Source organism: Gallus gallus, chromosome 5, assembly GCF_016699485.2.
Source record: "Gallus gallus isolate bGalGal1 chromosome 5, bGalGal1.mat.broiler.GRCg7b, whole genome shotgun sequence".
In the NCBI taxonomy this organism is placed as follows: Eukaryota; Metazoa; Chordata; class Aves; order Galliformes; family Phasianidae; genus Gallus; species Gallus gallus.
Window position 1 is genome coordinate 9,331,170 of NC_052536.1, and position 16,654 is coordinate 9,347,823.

The following is a 16,654-nucleotide window of genomic DNA, read 5'->3' on the forward strand; positions in this document are numbered from 1 at the left end:
CTGTTAGCAGCAGGCAGCCAGGTCACCTCAGCTTAAAGGTTCGGAAACAAACTGTAAACGACTGGCCCCTGCAACGTCCAAACCAAAGGGTAATAAAAACAAAGCAACAGAACTTTTTTTTTTCCCAAGCTGCAGGCAACCAGAATGTTTGGCCTGCCAATTTCTCACACACCTGTCCTTTCAAAATCGTCACGTCAGAGAGCAGAGAAAGGCTTTGCTGGTGTTAGTCTTGTTAAACATTAATGCCAGTTTCCTCCCTTTAAGCACACAAAGGGACAGAGGTTTGACAAACGTCCTCAGACTGTGTGTCATTCGCTGCCTGAGAAGCGGAGCAGCAAGCTCTCAGGAAGCACAGAGGACAGAGCAGGCTTGGACTTGGAATTCCTCTCTTGCATTCTGCACCTTTCCCGGAGGGAAGAGCTTCTGAGTAAGTCTGGCTGGGAGTGCTGAGTGACCACAGTGAGAGACAGCTGGATGCTTGCCAGAGGTGTGGGGGGAAGTGAGCAAAAACTGAAGTGAAAGAGCGCAAAGTACTGTAGCGGTGAATTCCTTCATGCTCTCTCCTGCTTTTGTAGTTACGCGGCTGCTCACAGGCAGGAACTCAGCATCAGCTTTCTGCTTGTTAAAGATAGTGCTAGGAAGGTCTTTAATTTCAATGTTTGCAGCTCTGGTGTAGGATAAGGGACGCTGCGGAGCTAAAACCTGACTGTACAACACTACATCTCTTCCCTTCCTCCCCTGCCTCTCATGCTCTCAGACAGAACCTGATTTCTCTGCCTAGCTAAATGCACATTCTTGTCTAGTCTGATGAGAATTCTCATTTCTCTTTAAGCATTAAAGGTGTTTTTTAAGTCAGAAAGAAGTACTTTTACCTGTGCCTTCTGCCAGTGTTAATTGTAGTGCATCTGGAGCACTTGTGTGTGTTGGCTTTTGTGCCTGACTTTTTTATTACTTAAGTTAATACTCATTGCTCTGTAAGAAACTTACTTTCTGGGCAAAAGACAACTTGGATATTGTTTTCCACTGAATAAATAACAGGGATTTGTGCTTTTCAAGAAACAATAACAGTATCATGGGCTTAAGTCTACAGGGCTCTGAGGGAAGTAACTTAGGGTCAGAATGTAGACTTCAGTTTGTTGCTCTAAATATTCATGAGCTGAGAGCCCCTGGGCAATAGGGAGTTTGTTGTTCGTGTTCACAGTCTTTAAGAGAGCAAATACTTTTTGCTGATGGACTTGTAAATATTACTAGTTGCTGTTTCTTCATCCTTTTGTGCACACATGTTGGTTTTGCTGCATTTGCTCTGTATAATTTTTGTTTCTTGCTGCTTTGCCTGATGCTATCTCTGTATCTTCCTGTAGGAACATGAGACTTTTTTTGGCTCTGTCCCAGGTGGAAAGGATGAGAGAAAGAAAAATTGTGTGCTTGCTCTAAGTCACTCTAATGCATTCTGCATTAAGCAACCTTGCAGTTCTTTATTATTGTGTAATGTTCCCGTTGCATGTAAGTGGTAGCAAGTGATTTTCATCCTCAGGAGTATAATATATGTAAATTCCCTTGTAGGATATGAAAATAATAGAGTATTGTCCAGCTTCTTATAAAAGCTAATAGGCCAACAGAAAAGCAAAATCCACAGTTTTATAAGCCAAGGCCTTATGAGAACAAAATCACTATAAGGGGAATACAAATCACCCAGATATTATCCCGACTCCAAATTAAAGCTTGAGATCCCACTGCACTTATAGGTGTGGTGATGAAATGTGGTCTGGGTAGCTCGTTTCAGCGCGGTGAGTAATGTACACGCTTGTATTACCCTTCATCACAGTGAAGAGTGATTATGAGTGTCTCTGTCTGATGGAAGTTTGTTCCTGTTGAGATTTGTACTGAAATCTCAGTAAACAAAGCAAAGAGAAGCTAACGTCTGAATCTCTAGGCGAGTTTCCTTTAGATCATGGTTTTGACTGTTGCTGTGCAGCAGTGATTGAGTACTGGCTGGTCATCTTCTGTTGATATTCAGTGAAATTGTTTTGAATTAGGGCCAGGGTGAAGTTATATTTAGCCTCGACTGGACTGTTATGTAGATAAGTATGATAGCAACAGGCATTGCAAATTATAGGTTGGATCTTTTTCTTTTTCTTTCCTTTTGTGTGTGTATCTACCAACAGATCAAAGTATTTTTCGAAATTGTATTCAGCTAAAAAAACAACAGAACCCAACCACTCTTTTCTGGCAAAGTCTTTCATATGTCACTCAGTGACGGGTATACCCAGCGTATTTCCTTATTTTTCTGGCTTGTTTAACATAAGAAAATAGAACAAAGGATACAGCAACAAGTCAGATATAGAAACCTAATTTAATTTTCAGCGCCAATGTTATTTAGACTTGAAACAGTTTTTTTTTTTTTTCATAAGTATGCATTTGTTTCGGGTCAATGCATTAAATCTTCCCATAATAATGAGTTTTGCATTGGTTTGCATCTTTAGCAATTTCTCTTTGTAGCTCTTGATTTGTGCTGACATAAGAAAATCCAGTTCACAAATGTTTAAATAAATTGAATGAAGGAGTACCATCACCGAAATGGACAGAAAATTCCCTCTCACAGTCGAGGGAAGCATTCCATTTTACTTCATGTGCACAAATCTGTGCACACTGTAGCATGTACCAAGGGTCATGTTTGTCTGTCATAGCTGGAATTTATTTTGCATTCCATGAGGTCAGAGCCACTGAGGAAAATTAAGATGATAAGAAAGGCCAGGGTTCTGAAGCCTTGAGTCACTCCTCCTCCAGAGGCTGAATGCAGCCTCTGAACAGGAGACAATCCTAGTTCCCTTCATGACATGTACAGGGTCAATTCTTAATATGTTTTTACCTGTAGTTGTGCTCCTTTGTTCCTCTTGTTGTATCCTCGCTGTGCTGGGGAAAAGAAGACTTGGAGCAGATTTCTTCTGAACATATGAAGTGCTGCATAGCACTTGAGCAGTTCTTTCTGGTATTTGAGGAAGAACCAAGTGCTCTTCCTTCCTCCTCCCATACTTTGGACTACCGCTAGCAATGTCTCACTCACCAACTGCTTCTGCTCTTTTCTGCTTTTCCAAGTGCTGAATATATCTTCTAATTTTGTTCTTGCAGTTCATAGAGTCATAGAATCATCAAGGTTGGAAAAGACCTCCAAGATCATATAGTCCAGCCATCTACCTACCATCAGTATTTCCCCACTAAACCACATCCCTCAGTACAACATCTAAATGTTTACTGAACACCTCCAGGGACGGTGACTCCACCACCTCCCTGGGCAGCCCCATTTCAGTGCCTGATCACTCTTTTGGAAAAGAAATTTTTCCTAGTATCCAGCCTGAACACCTCCTCTGGCACAACTTGAGGCCATTCCCTCTAGTCCTATTGCTAGTTACACGGGAGAAGTTGCCAATCTCCACCTCACCACAACTTCCTTTCAGGTGGTTATAGAGAGTTATAAGGTGTTACGTATAAGTTGTGATTTCTGAGGGATGTTGTTGCTGTTCCCCACTACAAAGTCTGTTAAGAATTTGTTCTTTTCTTTAAAAATAAAATAAAAGAAATAAATCAGGATAACTGTTTAGACCACCTTCAGGGGCTGCAGTGATATGAATGCATTGGTAGGAGAGAGGACTCTTTGGGTTTGGTCCCAAAACTGACTGGACAGTTAATGGAAGAAAGCAGTAATTCCCTTTACTGCATTGGAAAAAAACAGTCAAAGTTATAGGCATAGAGACATTTGGAGCTCTGGGCAGGTTGAAATGTGCCCTTCCAATACATGAAGGACAAACTTAGAAAAACTAAGCTGAAGATGGAGAAACAGGCTGTGTTTCTCTAGCCTTACCACTGTAAGAGTAGTAGATTATCAAACAGAAAGCTGCCACACTGTTTTGTCTTTATAACAGAAACATAACATGTGGCCTTGTGAGGAAAAATATCCCATCTCAATCATGTAATCTGGAGTGTGCTGATTGTGTGCCCTTGTTTCAGCTTTGGGCCTATGCAGAAGTTAGCACAAAGTTGAACCGAGTTGCTGCAGTTGTTATGATGAAAGGATGGCCCCCAGCTGTGGCAGGTATGAGGCCCCTCAGAGGCCTGAGCACTCTTTAGATAAAGTTTAAAATCAAAGTTACTCCTTCTTTTCCCTTGGCTTTACGTTATGTGTGAACTGCCTTCACAACCCCAGGGCAGTCTCACAAGGTTGTTGAGCCAGACTGTGCTCAGGGCTGATACTGAGGTTGTTCTGTGTTCATAGGAGGTTCCAGTGGTGCTGGATTTGGTCCTAACATAGTTTGTATTTTATTTCACATGAGGAGCGGTAACTCCAGAAGCAGCACAGGCATTTTCAGACCTTATAAAACAATTTGGTGTTATCCTGCTGTGGCATGTAGTATTTTTTCACTGGGTCCAGATGTCTCAGGCCTCAGACTTGCTGAATTGTGATATTAATAGTTGAAATGATGGCAGAAATTAGGAATGTCTGTTTCATAACAGACATATGGATAATGGCTTTCAGTTTTATAACCTGTTTTTTTGAGAATGCTTTCTCGCTGTGTTAAACTAGTTTATGAGAACAGAAAAGTGAGAAAAGCAAATCTATACAGAAAGGTCTCCCTGGGCACCAATGGACTTGCAAACTCAGATCTCTGCCCGTTGGAACGACGAAGTACCTGAACAAAGAGGTAACACAGCCAGCAAAGGGGAGTTTGGCACCTGTTGACTGATACATTGCATGATACGGCAGTAGGAAGTGGGGACCGGAACGAAACCAGGGGGTCTGGAAGGACAGTATGTCATTGTGGAGAAGGAAATAACAGATTTTGGTGTTTATTCTGAAAGCAATTTGTCGGAGTGGGTGAGACTGAGGAAAGTTGTTAAAGACCAGATGCCATCCTAATCTCCCTTCTTTTTCTCTGTCTCTACCATATATTTATTCATAGGCCTATTTGATGATGTTTTGTGTGACCTAAAAATTAATACATAGGCAAAGCAAGAAAAGCAGGCTTAGCTGTATTCTGGATTTGTGTGCAGCCAGGGCTCACGGCTTTCTGGCTTATAATTCTGTTGTTTTCCCTTTGGGTATAGAGTATTTCAGTGAAGTATAGAATGACCTTGCAAGGTGTACTGGCCTGTGAGAGCAGAAAAGAACAGGACCTATCCTACAACAGCTTTTCTAGACTTAGAAGTTGCCGAACCCAGAATTGCCTCAGTTATGTTAAAAATCAAACACCACAGTTCATAAAAGCAATTTTTTAATCCTTCCCAAGGTGTGTGCATGTAAGCATGGAAGACTTGCAAAGCTCTGACAGAATGAGTTCCAAAGCATTAAATGTTTTGAGATTCCCAGCCAGATAAAGAAGCACGTTGAAAAATTACCTGTGCTTTGAAAAAGCAGAGCTGAGAGCTTCCATATGCACTGGGAGTTGGAACAGTCATGTTCAGACATGCTGTTAAAGAGCAAGTTTTCGAGGACTGGTGGTTCTTAAATAGACACATAGGAGCTTGTGTGTTCTGCCTGATTTAAGAAAATGCTATCATTTGCTGTCCTGCAGCTCTTTAGCAAAAAAGCTGAGATGACAAGAGAGCAGGTGAGACTAAATTGCTCTGAACAGCCTCCAGAACATCCTGAAAATCAGAGAAAGTGAAGACATAACAGTGGAAATATCTGTTGCAAACATTCAGAACATGATAAAGGAAAAGGATAACAGTGAGGGAGTCTTCCATTCTCAACTTTGATCCATTTTCATTACTTTGAGGAGAAAATAAGGGCCAGTGTTAGGAAACCTGCGCTGTACCTCATTAGAAAAGAAAGAATGGCTGCCCCTGACATTTCAGTTCTTGCTTTTGAGGTTTTTTTTTTTTCCCACCGTCAGACAACTTCTGATCATTGGGATGGAAGGTAAAGTGCAGATGTGTGAATCTTCTGTGCCTGATTGCCTGTGTTTGGGGCAGTATCTGAACAAAGGGGGTGAAAAAGACTTAATTAAACATGGCAGAGTCTAAAAACCACCCTGTGCCTGCCTTTAGCAATGCAGAAAACTGCCATAAATTTAGGTCAGTGGGGAATCTAGCCCTCTTACTCCAGATATTTTCACAATTTCCTATTATCTTCTTCACCCGTAGAAATTTCTTGGCTAAGGCCCGTACCTACTGCTGCCTGTTGATTGATCACATTTTATCTTACAGTCATTTGTCGCAGTCAGATTTTCTTGCTGTCTTTGCTTTACAAATCCAGTGTAATTTGAGTATTTAGGACCTGACTCGTCAACTTTGATTTATTTGAAGATCTTTTTTGTTATGCTTTTTTTTTTTTGGTACAATTGTGGAGCATATTTGCCGCTTCACGTAATCTACTTTGGCAGAACAACTCCTGAAATTCACTGGTGTAAATCAGACATGGCTTGTAAGCCATAAAAACACAGTTCAGCTACAGCCAGCTGAGTTTCTGTGCACTTCTCTCTAGGAACCAGCCATAGGGACTCAGAGCTCTGAAGGGGTTTATTTGTAGGACAGCGCTCTCTCGCAACCATGGCCCACCATCGCTCCTGTGAACCGAGCACCTGAGAGCACAGGAACTACACTGTTTAAAAATAGCACATAACACTTAATATTTTTGTTTGTTTGTTTGATTCACAGTCCTAGCAGCCATCATTCAGTAACTGCCTCTATGTTTTTTATCGTCTTTAAGAACTTCTGGATCTCAAACGCTTTGGCAGATCTTATTGCTTTGTTCTGTCTAAGTGCTGTGATTTTTTTAACAATAGCATGTATTCATGAGACTGACCCTTTTGCAAACAGTCTTATTATGCAAATTCACTGTTAAGTTTGGAAAGTAATTTCTGTTTTGTTTTTGTCAAAATCCCTAAGTCAGCAGTAAAGGAGGAAATGATCTGTTATGCAGGGTTTTGGGGATTTTGAGCTGTACTTCTGGTGAGAGCTCAAAAATAATAGGGGATCTGGTGGAAGAGTGACTATTAAGTTGCCACTTACATCACTTTCCTTTCCAAGCCAGAGGCAAGAAAAGACAAGTTCCACTTCTTGCTTCATTACCATGTTGAATCAGTTCAAAAACCACCTAACTGCCATGTACCCGGCATGGAGTGTGAAAAGTTCATCTCCTTTACTTATCGTAAGCTTTATTTAGATTTAAGAAAATTAAGTATCTCCTGTAGTTACCTACTTGATGTATATAGAGAATTATGTTAGAGTGTATGCTATGCCAACGTACAGAATATATTCTGACAGAAAGGTTGACTGCCTCACAGAATGGGATCTATTTGGACTTAGTAGTCTAGGAGGTCCCTTTTGGTTGGTCTTAATGTTCCCGTGGCCCTCGGTTACAAGGAGTAACGGTAATACTCATCCTGACATCCCTTTCTGCTCCTGGTAGAATTAATCTAAAGAAAGATTTGATTTGTCTTTAGTGCAGCATACAGAGAAATTGCCCAAACCAACACAGTCATTTATTTTTGGAAAGAGAATGTCAGAATTCAAAGTATCATCAATACATGGGTTCCTCTTGGGTTGTCTTGGCTGATCAGCAAAGCCATTTCATGCCACACATTTGTGATGGTTGCACAGTTGACCCTTGTGCTAAGCACCCAGTTAGACCAGTCTGACTTCCCAGTTATTCCCAGTCCTTGTATGCAGAGAAAGAAAGATATTTTTTTGCCAAGTGTTGCTCAACATTTCTTCAAAGTCATTATGTTTTTTTAGCCTTTGAGTTACTCTACTGCTTTACACCTACAGAGGCATGACTGGCATCTTTTTGTACCGTAGCAGTTCTTCCATATCTTATTTGTGTCAAAGTATGGATTATTGTCATGAGCTTTCACAAATAGGTCTCTGAAGGCAGAGGGCTTTTCTGTTTGTTTGCTGAATGATGTCCTGGCAACAGTGCCCTTGGAGCAGTGTGAGCCTGTACAGAGAGCAGTCAGAATTGAGCTGACTCAAAATTGCTGTTTTTCTTCTTCTGTAGAGGTCACATTATAATGAATAAAAATAGATTTATTCACATTTTTTTTCTTGAGAAATATTCTCCGAAACTCAGTTACTGGATAAATTAAGTGGCTTTGTTGTTGTTTTTGAGTAACATGCATACAGTTACAGCTAATTCAGATTTTACTTATAGTGCCCTGATATGCATTAGGTTATCTTGTTAAAGGGACGCCAAGCTCTGAGGAAAATCAGAGTTAAGCAGAAAAACAAAATAATACACTAATAAAGCAACATCTTCCCAGCAAAAGGGGGAGAAAGTCCTGAGGAATATAAACAGTGCTGGGCGACATTCAGCTTGCCAAACTTCCGTGTTCCTATGAAATGATGGGATCTCATCAACAGGAGCCTGGAAAGACCCAGTATGTTTCTGTCAACACATTCCTTGTTCATCCTTCAGTAAATGGGCTCCCACAGGATTGACCTTTTTGGAACAGGAAATTACCTGGAATAGAGAGAGTGAAAAACTGTTAGTATCTGCTTAGTTTTGGTTTAAGCACAGTCAGTGGGATTGGAAGAACTAAAAGAGAGCTGAGCAGTTTCTGCTGACTTGTCTGCCTTCAGCAAAGGGTGATCAGTGCCGTCATTCCTGACACTTCAGGAGGGCTAGAGTAGTGTGAATTACTTCCTTGAGGAAGTCACTTAACCACCATCCAGTCACTTTTAATTCCACATCAGAAGTGCAACTTAAGAATTTAAGAATTTTATTAGTGTTTATTAAACCTGTGTGCATCATGGAAACAAAATCCTCAACAAATGCAAGTTCTTTTTACTCACCTTTCTCCTGATATCCAGAAGCACAAAGGCAGCTTTATAGCCACAGTTCTTGCAGCCTCCCCTTGTTAAAAGCTAGCTAATGAAGTTATGGGAGTTGTAAAGCCCACGCTGTGTTTGCCATTCATTTCTTCCCTTTTCTAGAGTTAATGTTTGGCAATGGAAGGGAACAGGAGCTGTACACGTTTAACTGGATCGGAAGGTCAGGCTCACTGCTTTTGGTACTGCTTTTGTGCTGCCAGCTTTCAGAATCTTCTCCAAGAATTAAATTCTCTCTCTCTTTTCCACACAGCCAACAGTTAGCACCCACACCGTGCAGACAGGAAAAGACTGGTGTCCTGCTTAAAACTGGAGACTTCCCAACTTTGGAGTGAGATATGGCGTGAGGGCTCAGATATTTATGGCCCCAAGAACCAGTCCTTCTCCACCACCCGTATTTTTAGTTCAAGTCAGCCTTGCTTATGGACCTCACTAAGAGGGTATAAGTTCAGCATTTTCATTTACTGTTTTGTGATTGGTAGTGTGCAAATTACCTCAAAGCACTGCAGCAAGTGCTTCTCTCCGTGTTGTGAATACGATAGAGATCCACTGTAATCCATCACACTAATGGAAGGAGATGGCTGATGATACTAGCCCTTGTTAGAGAAAATAATCTTTCAGGCACACGCTGGAAGATATATCTCTGTTTGAGAGTGGGTCTTGAGAATCACAGTTCTTGTAGAGCAATTTTTTTGTCTGTGTTTGGGTGAAGAAAAAAAGAAACTGAAGAGATTGAATTGGAACTTAGAGCTCATATGTGTTTAGAACTCCAAGTGCTATGGAATGATTCACAGCAGCAAAGCTAAGCATGCTCTGGAGGGATGGAAATCTCTCAGATTCCATCTGCTTCCTTTGCTGTGCAGCAGTGACTCCAACTGTGAAGGTAGCTCAGGGTTTGTGCATGACCTGTTTACATGTCACGGTGGGCTGCGTTGACAGGTGTTTGCCACTGAGATGACAATTCACTGTGCCTACTGACTGACAAGCAGTTGGAGTGCTGCTCATCTCAGGGTGCATGCTGGAGGAATGCATGTATCACTTGGGGAATTGGAGCAATGCATTCCAGTGTGTTTTGTGAAATGTGGATAGTCTCTAATACCATTGCTTGGAGGAAGGTCCTGCTCAAGTGAACTTATTAAGGAATCTGCATTTATTTGTTATGCTGTTTATCCACAATATTTTGACAGTGTATGTAATGACACGCTCGTAAGGTACTGCACGCGTCATTCTGTATGCAGGAAACTTCAATAAAAGCATTTTACTTAACAAACTGCCTACAGAAGATTACAAGTTATTTGTTTCTGTCCAGTAATATCCATTTAAAAGACTGTGGAATTATTTTGCCCTTGAGAGAATACTGTTCTAAGAGAAGTAGGTTACTTGGAGGAAGGAATGTTGTATCATCTGCTGTTTGGCTTTTGCAATTCTTCTCTTGGTTCTGTTACTTGCCACTGTCCTTCAGTGAAAGCACGCCTGAAGACAAAGAGACAAGGTTTTGCTTTTCTTTCTTGTTGAATTATTCCTATTTCTTCTACCTGAATGAAAGTGTACAGAATGGCACGATGTGAAACAATCCGTTAACTATGGTATCCCAAGTGCTTGACATCATACATGTCTTAAAAGGGCCTTTTGCTCTGCGTTCCTAAACTTGTGCAGAGGAAGTGAGTGGGAGTTTAACTGCCTTCAGGGGTTCAAGATCAAGCATGAAGTGCCGCCACTTCATTAGAAGCCTACGATTTAGAAGTGTGGCTTGTATTTTCTAAGTAGAAACATTGTGCAACTTCTGCAGGTCATGCAAACCTTGCTTTTCCCCCTTGCTTCTCTCCCGATGAGTCAACAAACCTCTTCCTGTCAGTGAAAACAAGTGGAAAGATGAGAGAGAGAGATGGTGTTCCTATTTCTATCAGGAATATAAATATTCTGAATGCAAACAGCAGAGGTATTCAATTAAAAGCAACACTGGATGAGCAACATCAAACAGAGGCCTGGAGTCTGGTCTACACATGAATAGCAGGATGCTTTCAGGGGTCTTGTGTTCACTGCTTGCTATTCTGGGGTTCCAGATATTCTGCGTAAGGCATTTGTAAACATTATTCCTGATTTTTTTTTCATTGTCTTTTTATGTAAAAGTGTTGTCAAAACACGTTAGCATTTGTAGTCTAATGCTTTTTAAATCTCAACATAATTAATTTGGATGTCCATTTCCCCATGCTGCAAAGGGAAGAAGGAAGTGTTAATGTGTGCTGAAGAATTCTGCATAGCCTCTTCTCAGGGTCTGTCCTGTCCCTTAGCAGAATCCTAACGGTGGATTTAGCTGATGTGACTTCAAAGGATGCAGTGGAGGCTGTGTTCTTTATATGTGAAATACATTTCCACTTCAAAATCCTTGTATTGTTGAGGCCAGTGTCAGTGCAGCTCTAGGGCAGGCAGATGTGACATTCAGATATAAGGAGAATATGATCTCGAGTCTAAACTAGAGGAATGCTAAGAGTAATACACATTTGATAATCATGGTATTAAACTGAAGAGATCTAGACAAGACGAATGGGAAAAATGAAGAGTCATGGCAGCCCTCCAGGTCTGACGAGGCTGATTTAAGTTGCAGTAGGCCAAGGTAATTCTAGGTAATTCACTGCAAACTCTGCTGTGACAACCAGCCAAAACCCCATCCTCTGTCACCTGCTTTTGATCTTTTGAGATATCTTAGGACACCTGTCTGAAGCTGCATAGAATGACAGGAAATTGAACTTCTAGGACCCAAAATGAAAAGAATATATTCTGATATGCACCCTTTCTGACCTAACATGAAGGAAAGTTTGCACTGAGCTTTAAGTAATTGTTAGTGAAGTGTTTGCGCTCATCTTTGGTGCGTGATCTGTCTTTTCTGTAAGAATTACGTTTATTTTTTCAAAGTGAGGAAGGAAGAGAAGCCACCAAAAAGTGTAACGTCTGTGTAAAAAAAGACTTGATTTCCCAGGACTCCGAAAAAGAGAAAAACATCTTTTGTGGTAACTTGTGTCTTTTTCTGAGCAGAACTTTCCTTTTTCTCTGATACTCCTGAGCTTTGGTTGCAAAGTATGACCAACTGTAGGATGCCGGGATGAAACCTAATGATTTGGTTTGGGGCTGTGTTTTTCAAGGAGGAGAAAATATCCCACCTCAAAGTATGTTTCTCGGGAATTACGTCGGTGCTCTGGGCCATTAGATTCCTGCATAGTGGTTGGCACCGGTGTCTGTGGGTACCTACCCAGCAGCAGGGATCTTCTGAGCCTTTTCTTCCTTTGCTACAGCTGATATTTGCTCCTGAGGCTTCTTTTGGTCAAAAAAAAAAAAAAATTCTTCCACTTTGATTTTATGTCTACAAGATATTTTATAAAAAGCAAATGCGCAAAAACCCCCAAAGCAACAAAAACTCAACTTGATGTTTACAGTCTTCGTAGGACACAAATTTGGCTGCATATGCAAGACAATGTACTGTGATCCTTCCTTTTCTTTCTTTACTTCTTGAAACAGAGAGGTTCCTAGGGCAAAACGTCAAAGGAGCCATGATTATTTCTGCTATGGTTGTGTAGGTGCATTGTGTCAGAGCTGTAAAAATCCCCCTTTTTTGACATGGTTTTAGCTTTTTATTGCTTTTTATTGCTGGCTCATCACTAGTGAGCCAGCTGATTAATGGGTTGTTTAATTTCCTTTTGTCCTTTTTGTTTTTAAAGTCTTTGTAACAACGTACAACACCCAAGTAACAATGGCTAATTTTGCAAATCATTGCAAATATTTTTTCCAAGGGTTTTTTCCAAAGTAACATTGAGGCCTTTCTGTACAGTTAATATTCTTCAGCGGGGACTGTGGGAAGATTAGTCTGTGTTTTTCAGTCTGTAATACTCTTTTGATAGAGTTGCTTCTGTTCTCTTTGATAAGGAGAACTTAATCCATTTGCAACAACATCAGACCAAAGACAAAACATATCTTCTTTTTTCCAGTCTTATTTAATTTACTGTATACATTGGGGATTTGAAATGCTGTGGCAAAAATGCTGTTGCTGACCACAAAGGTCCTTTGCTTCAGATATTATGAATCAAAAACTGACAGCTTTTGAAACTGGTTTACTCAAGCAGCCAGTGAGTAAACTCATCTGCTTGCTGGTCAGCCTTAACAATTATTGCAGTGGGAATCTTCTCCTTGATGATCTCCTTTCCTTGCAGAGGGAATCCTTAATCTGGGAGGCCAGGAAACTGTCCTGTTGGAGTTGGTAGATGCATTCAAGGCAATGGTCTGCTGTGAGACTATTTCTGTTGTGTTTAAACTCAGGAAACCTGGAGAAGTTGGGGGTCAAATAGAGGTGAGAAAACTGGCTTTGAACACGCTGAATGCTCAGCTTGTCACTGACTTCAGCTAAGTACTGTTTCTCCCTTTCCAGACTAAGTGGCTGATCGGTATCTGGTGCCTTTGGGGTAGTCTTGTGGTGTGCGAACAACCCCTGCTTTGCCCGCAGCCAGAAGAAGCTTGGCACATAGCTGTAGTTTCCCTAAGGACTTGATGTTTTATTTCTTTCTGCTTCTAGGTGTCAGTCAGTCTCTCCACCGCCTCTTTTGTCCCCGCCAAGAAGCCCAGCCTACCCGCTCAGTGACAGCGAGGACTCTTGCCACTCCACGCGTCTCACCAAGGCCTCTGGCTCCCGGCTGCGCCTCAAGGACTGGAGCAGCCGCACATCCGCGCTGCACAGCACCTCCACCAGCCCATCAGACACTGATTCTCCCAGCCACCCTCTCAAAGCCGTCAGCGTGGGAGCTTTGGATAAAAGGCTGTCTGTGTTCAAGGCGGAGGACCAAAAGGAGAGCCCGAAGGAGGCTCAGGATGGGGATGCAATAGGGAGCCATCCTCTGGCCCGGAGCACTCTGTCCCTAGGCACTGCTGTGAACCTGAGGAACCTATCCCTCAGCCGGACGAGCGTCCGCTCCCAGGTGCTGGACATCAGGCAGAAGATCACAGAATGGGAGTGTCGTCGGGAGCCGTCTCCCAGGATGAGCACATGTGTGGACAAGAGGGATGCTGGGGAGAGGTCGGGCAGTGAGAGCTGCCCTAGCGTGCTGACCTCTCCTTGCAGCGACAAGACGTTTGATTTTAAAGGGTTCAGAAGAATGAGCCGAACGTTTTCTGAGTGTTCTTACCCAGAAACAGAGGAGGAGGAACTGCTGGACAGGGATTCCTGCCATCGGGTGGAAAAGAGACCAGGCAGGAGCGACCTTCCTTCTGCCGCTTTTCTCAAGGGCCACATGAGGAAAGAGTCCTCTGCTGTGCTCAACAGAATACAGAAGATCGAGCAAGCACTAAAAGAGCAGCCTGGCAGGGGCCTCCCCCAGTTACCGAGCAGCTGTTACAGTGTCGATAAAGGGAGGAAAAAGTCTCTGAGTGCAGTGGAGGGACTGAGTGAAAACCTAAGTAATAGCAAAGGAGGGAGCGTTATTTTGGGGAGTGAACCAGAAACACCTACCGAGGCTGAGATAAGCAGTAAGACAAAGCAGGGAGTTACCTCAAACTCTGCCGACCCTAAACTGCTTCTTGAAAGCTCAGCGAACGCTGTGGTGAATCCTGTCCCCAAGCCCAAACGCACCTTTGAGTACGAAGCGGACAAAACCCACAAAAGTAAACCAAGCAATGGCCTACCTCCATCTCCAACGCCTGCTGCTCCTCCTCCCCTCCCGTCCACCCCTGCACCCCCAGTGACCAGACGGCAGAAGAAAGACTCACGCTTTCACAGAAAATCCCAGAATAGGTAAAACTGAAGGAAATGTCTTCTGCTTGAGCTTCAAATTAGTAGCTGTGGTTGATTTATTTTTTTTAGTAACAATAGTTCAGGTTCTCCCCCCGATAGAGTGCTTTTGACCTGAGAAATGCTAGGAGTTGGGTGCTTTTTTCTGCTGGACTGCATGGATAGGGTGTGTGGGTGAAATACTCCTGCATAGCCACAGCTTTGGAGTTCTCCAACCTGTGTTCTTTAATCCCTGGAAAAGACTTTAGGTCGTTTTGGCTCAAATGCCCTTACATTACACAAGCATAATTTCATTATCCCCTTGTAGCAGGACCGTAAGTCATCTGTTATAGTCCTTGGCTGTCTGTTTACTGCAAAACATGTCTGCAACAGATCTGTGTTTCCAAAGCTTGCTACCACAGCAGTTGTGTCGGTTTTATGCAATAGTGGTGATGTTGTTTAATTCAGTGCTTAGAAATATTGTCCTAAGTTACTATCAGCAGCTGTAGAGGATTAATGTTGAGAAAACCATATTTTAGCTCAGATTATTCTTGAGTTAATAGTGAGCAGAGTATATGGCAATGTTTCCACAGTAGCCTGTGGAGTTTGACTTGTTTTAATTACGTGATTCCCATTGGCTTCTTGGAAATGGTGAAACTCATTCTGCTCTCCGTTTAGAAAACTGTAGGAATCATTGATAAACATTCAAACTACTGCATTTTGAATGTGTTCAGCTGTCTGTGAATGTGTACAATATACAGCTGAAGTCTAGTGATGAGCTTTGTAAGTAGCTACTAGACAGCGTTTCAGAGGAACACTAGGAATTCTGTATCTGGAGCTTGGTGGTGTCTCAATTTATTTCAAGTTGATGTCAGCACAACCTGACCTGAAGTGAGCTGGGGAAGGAAAAGAGGAGTAGCCTTCAGATTCTCTTCTTTAAAGAAACACCTGTTTCTGAAATGGATCAGATGATTCTGCTGGTGGTTTCTTGGTTTTCTATTTTTTTTGTCTCTGAGAAAGAGAAGGGGTAAAATGTGGGAAGCCAAGCTTTGATTAGCAGTGCTTATCTTGGAGTCCTGGCAGTAATCTCAGTTAGAGCAAACAAATCCAGGTTTTAATGAGAATCTGTGAAATAAAGCTGACCTCATTTTGTTCAGCACAGTATATGCAAAGTACGGAAGACAAACAACGCCTTTTCAGTGTTCAGGTATAAATAATAGTCTTTATTGGAAAGCTATGGGACAAGTCATAAAACAGTATGTATTAAGTGGTCTGTGTGGTGAGTGGAGGGAGGAATGGATCATGAGAAATTATTCTTGCCGCAGGATCACCTCATGACTTAGGTCTAAGCTAACAAAGTCAGTCTTTAAGTACATGCTCATGCTGAATTTGGGGCCATACATGTCATCTAAGAACCACGGTATTTTTTTGCAATTCATTTTTGAGCTGAAATTTTGAAAGCTTTATTCAGGAAGAGGTGCAGTTTGTGTGTGTGCCTGCTTTTCTGCAGGCTGAGCTTCCTGTAATTTTATTAGAAAATGGGGCAACACGGTTCAGCAATGGACTCTTGGTCCTGAATGGTGCTGATAGGCATGAGCCCAAAGCAGAAGCAATGTTTATCAATTTAAGTTGTGATTAGAGGAGTGTATGTTTTAGAACTTGTGGTGCTATCCTGTGTCTGTTGATTCTTGTAAATCAGTTTGACATTTTACAGGGTACGTATTCATTTCCTTGGAACATATGTGTGGTTTTCAGGAATGTCATGAGAGGGGACTGTGTATATATATTCTCTTCACAATTTGGTTGAAAGCAGCTTTTCTGGTGGTTAATTTAACTTCACAGTAAAATGGAGGAAGTCTGTCTTATTAGCAAAGATAGCAAAGAACCACTTCTTATTCTGAGGACCTGATGCTCAGGTAGCTTCCACATTTCATATCCATGTGAGATGGATGTTCCCTGAAGGCTTGGAGATCTTCTGATACTGACAATGAGTGGGAGGGGAGTGATGGGATGGTTTGATGTTAATCTGTGTTGGGTAACAGTAAAGTATGGGAATCAGCGCAGCCTATGCAAGCCTTACAG

At 42.0% G+C, this 16,654-nt stretch overlaps 1 protein-coding gene across 26 annotated transcripts in view; it reads left to right on the forward strand.

The window, feature by feature from the left end:
- DENND2B (DENN domain containing 2B) overlaps positions 1 to 16,654 on the forward strand; it is a 150,661-nt gene that overhangs the window by 78,402 nt on the left and 55,605 nt on the right. For 15 of the 26 annotated variants that reach the window (XM_046941985.1, XM_046941986.1, XM_015286487.4 and 12 more), the window contains one exon: positions 13,385 to 14,596. The exons of 4 other annotated variants lie outside the window; for them this stretch is intronic. In XM_046941985.1, the coding sequence (XP_046797941.1) occupies positions 13,385 to 14,596 (1,212 nt within the window). Of the gene's footprint in view, positions 1 to 307; positions 428 to 13,025; positions 13,163 to 13,384; positions 14,597 to 16,654 lie in introns of those variants that run through there. 7 more of the 26 variants (XM_046941988.1, XM_046941989.1, XM_040701336.2 and 4 more) reach the window with 3 other exon arrangements.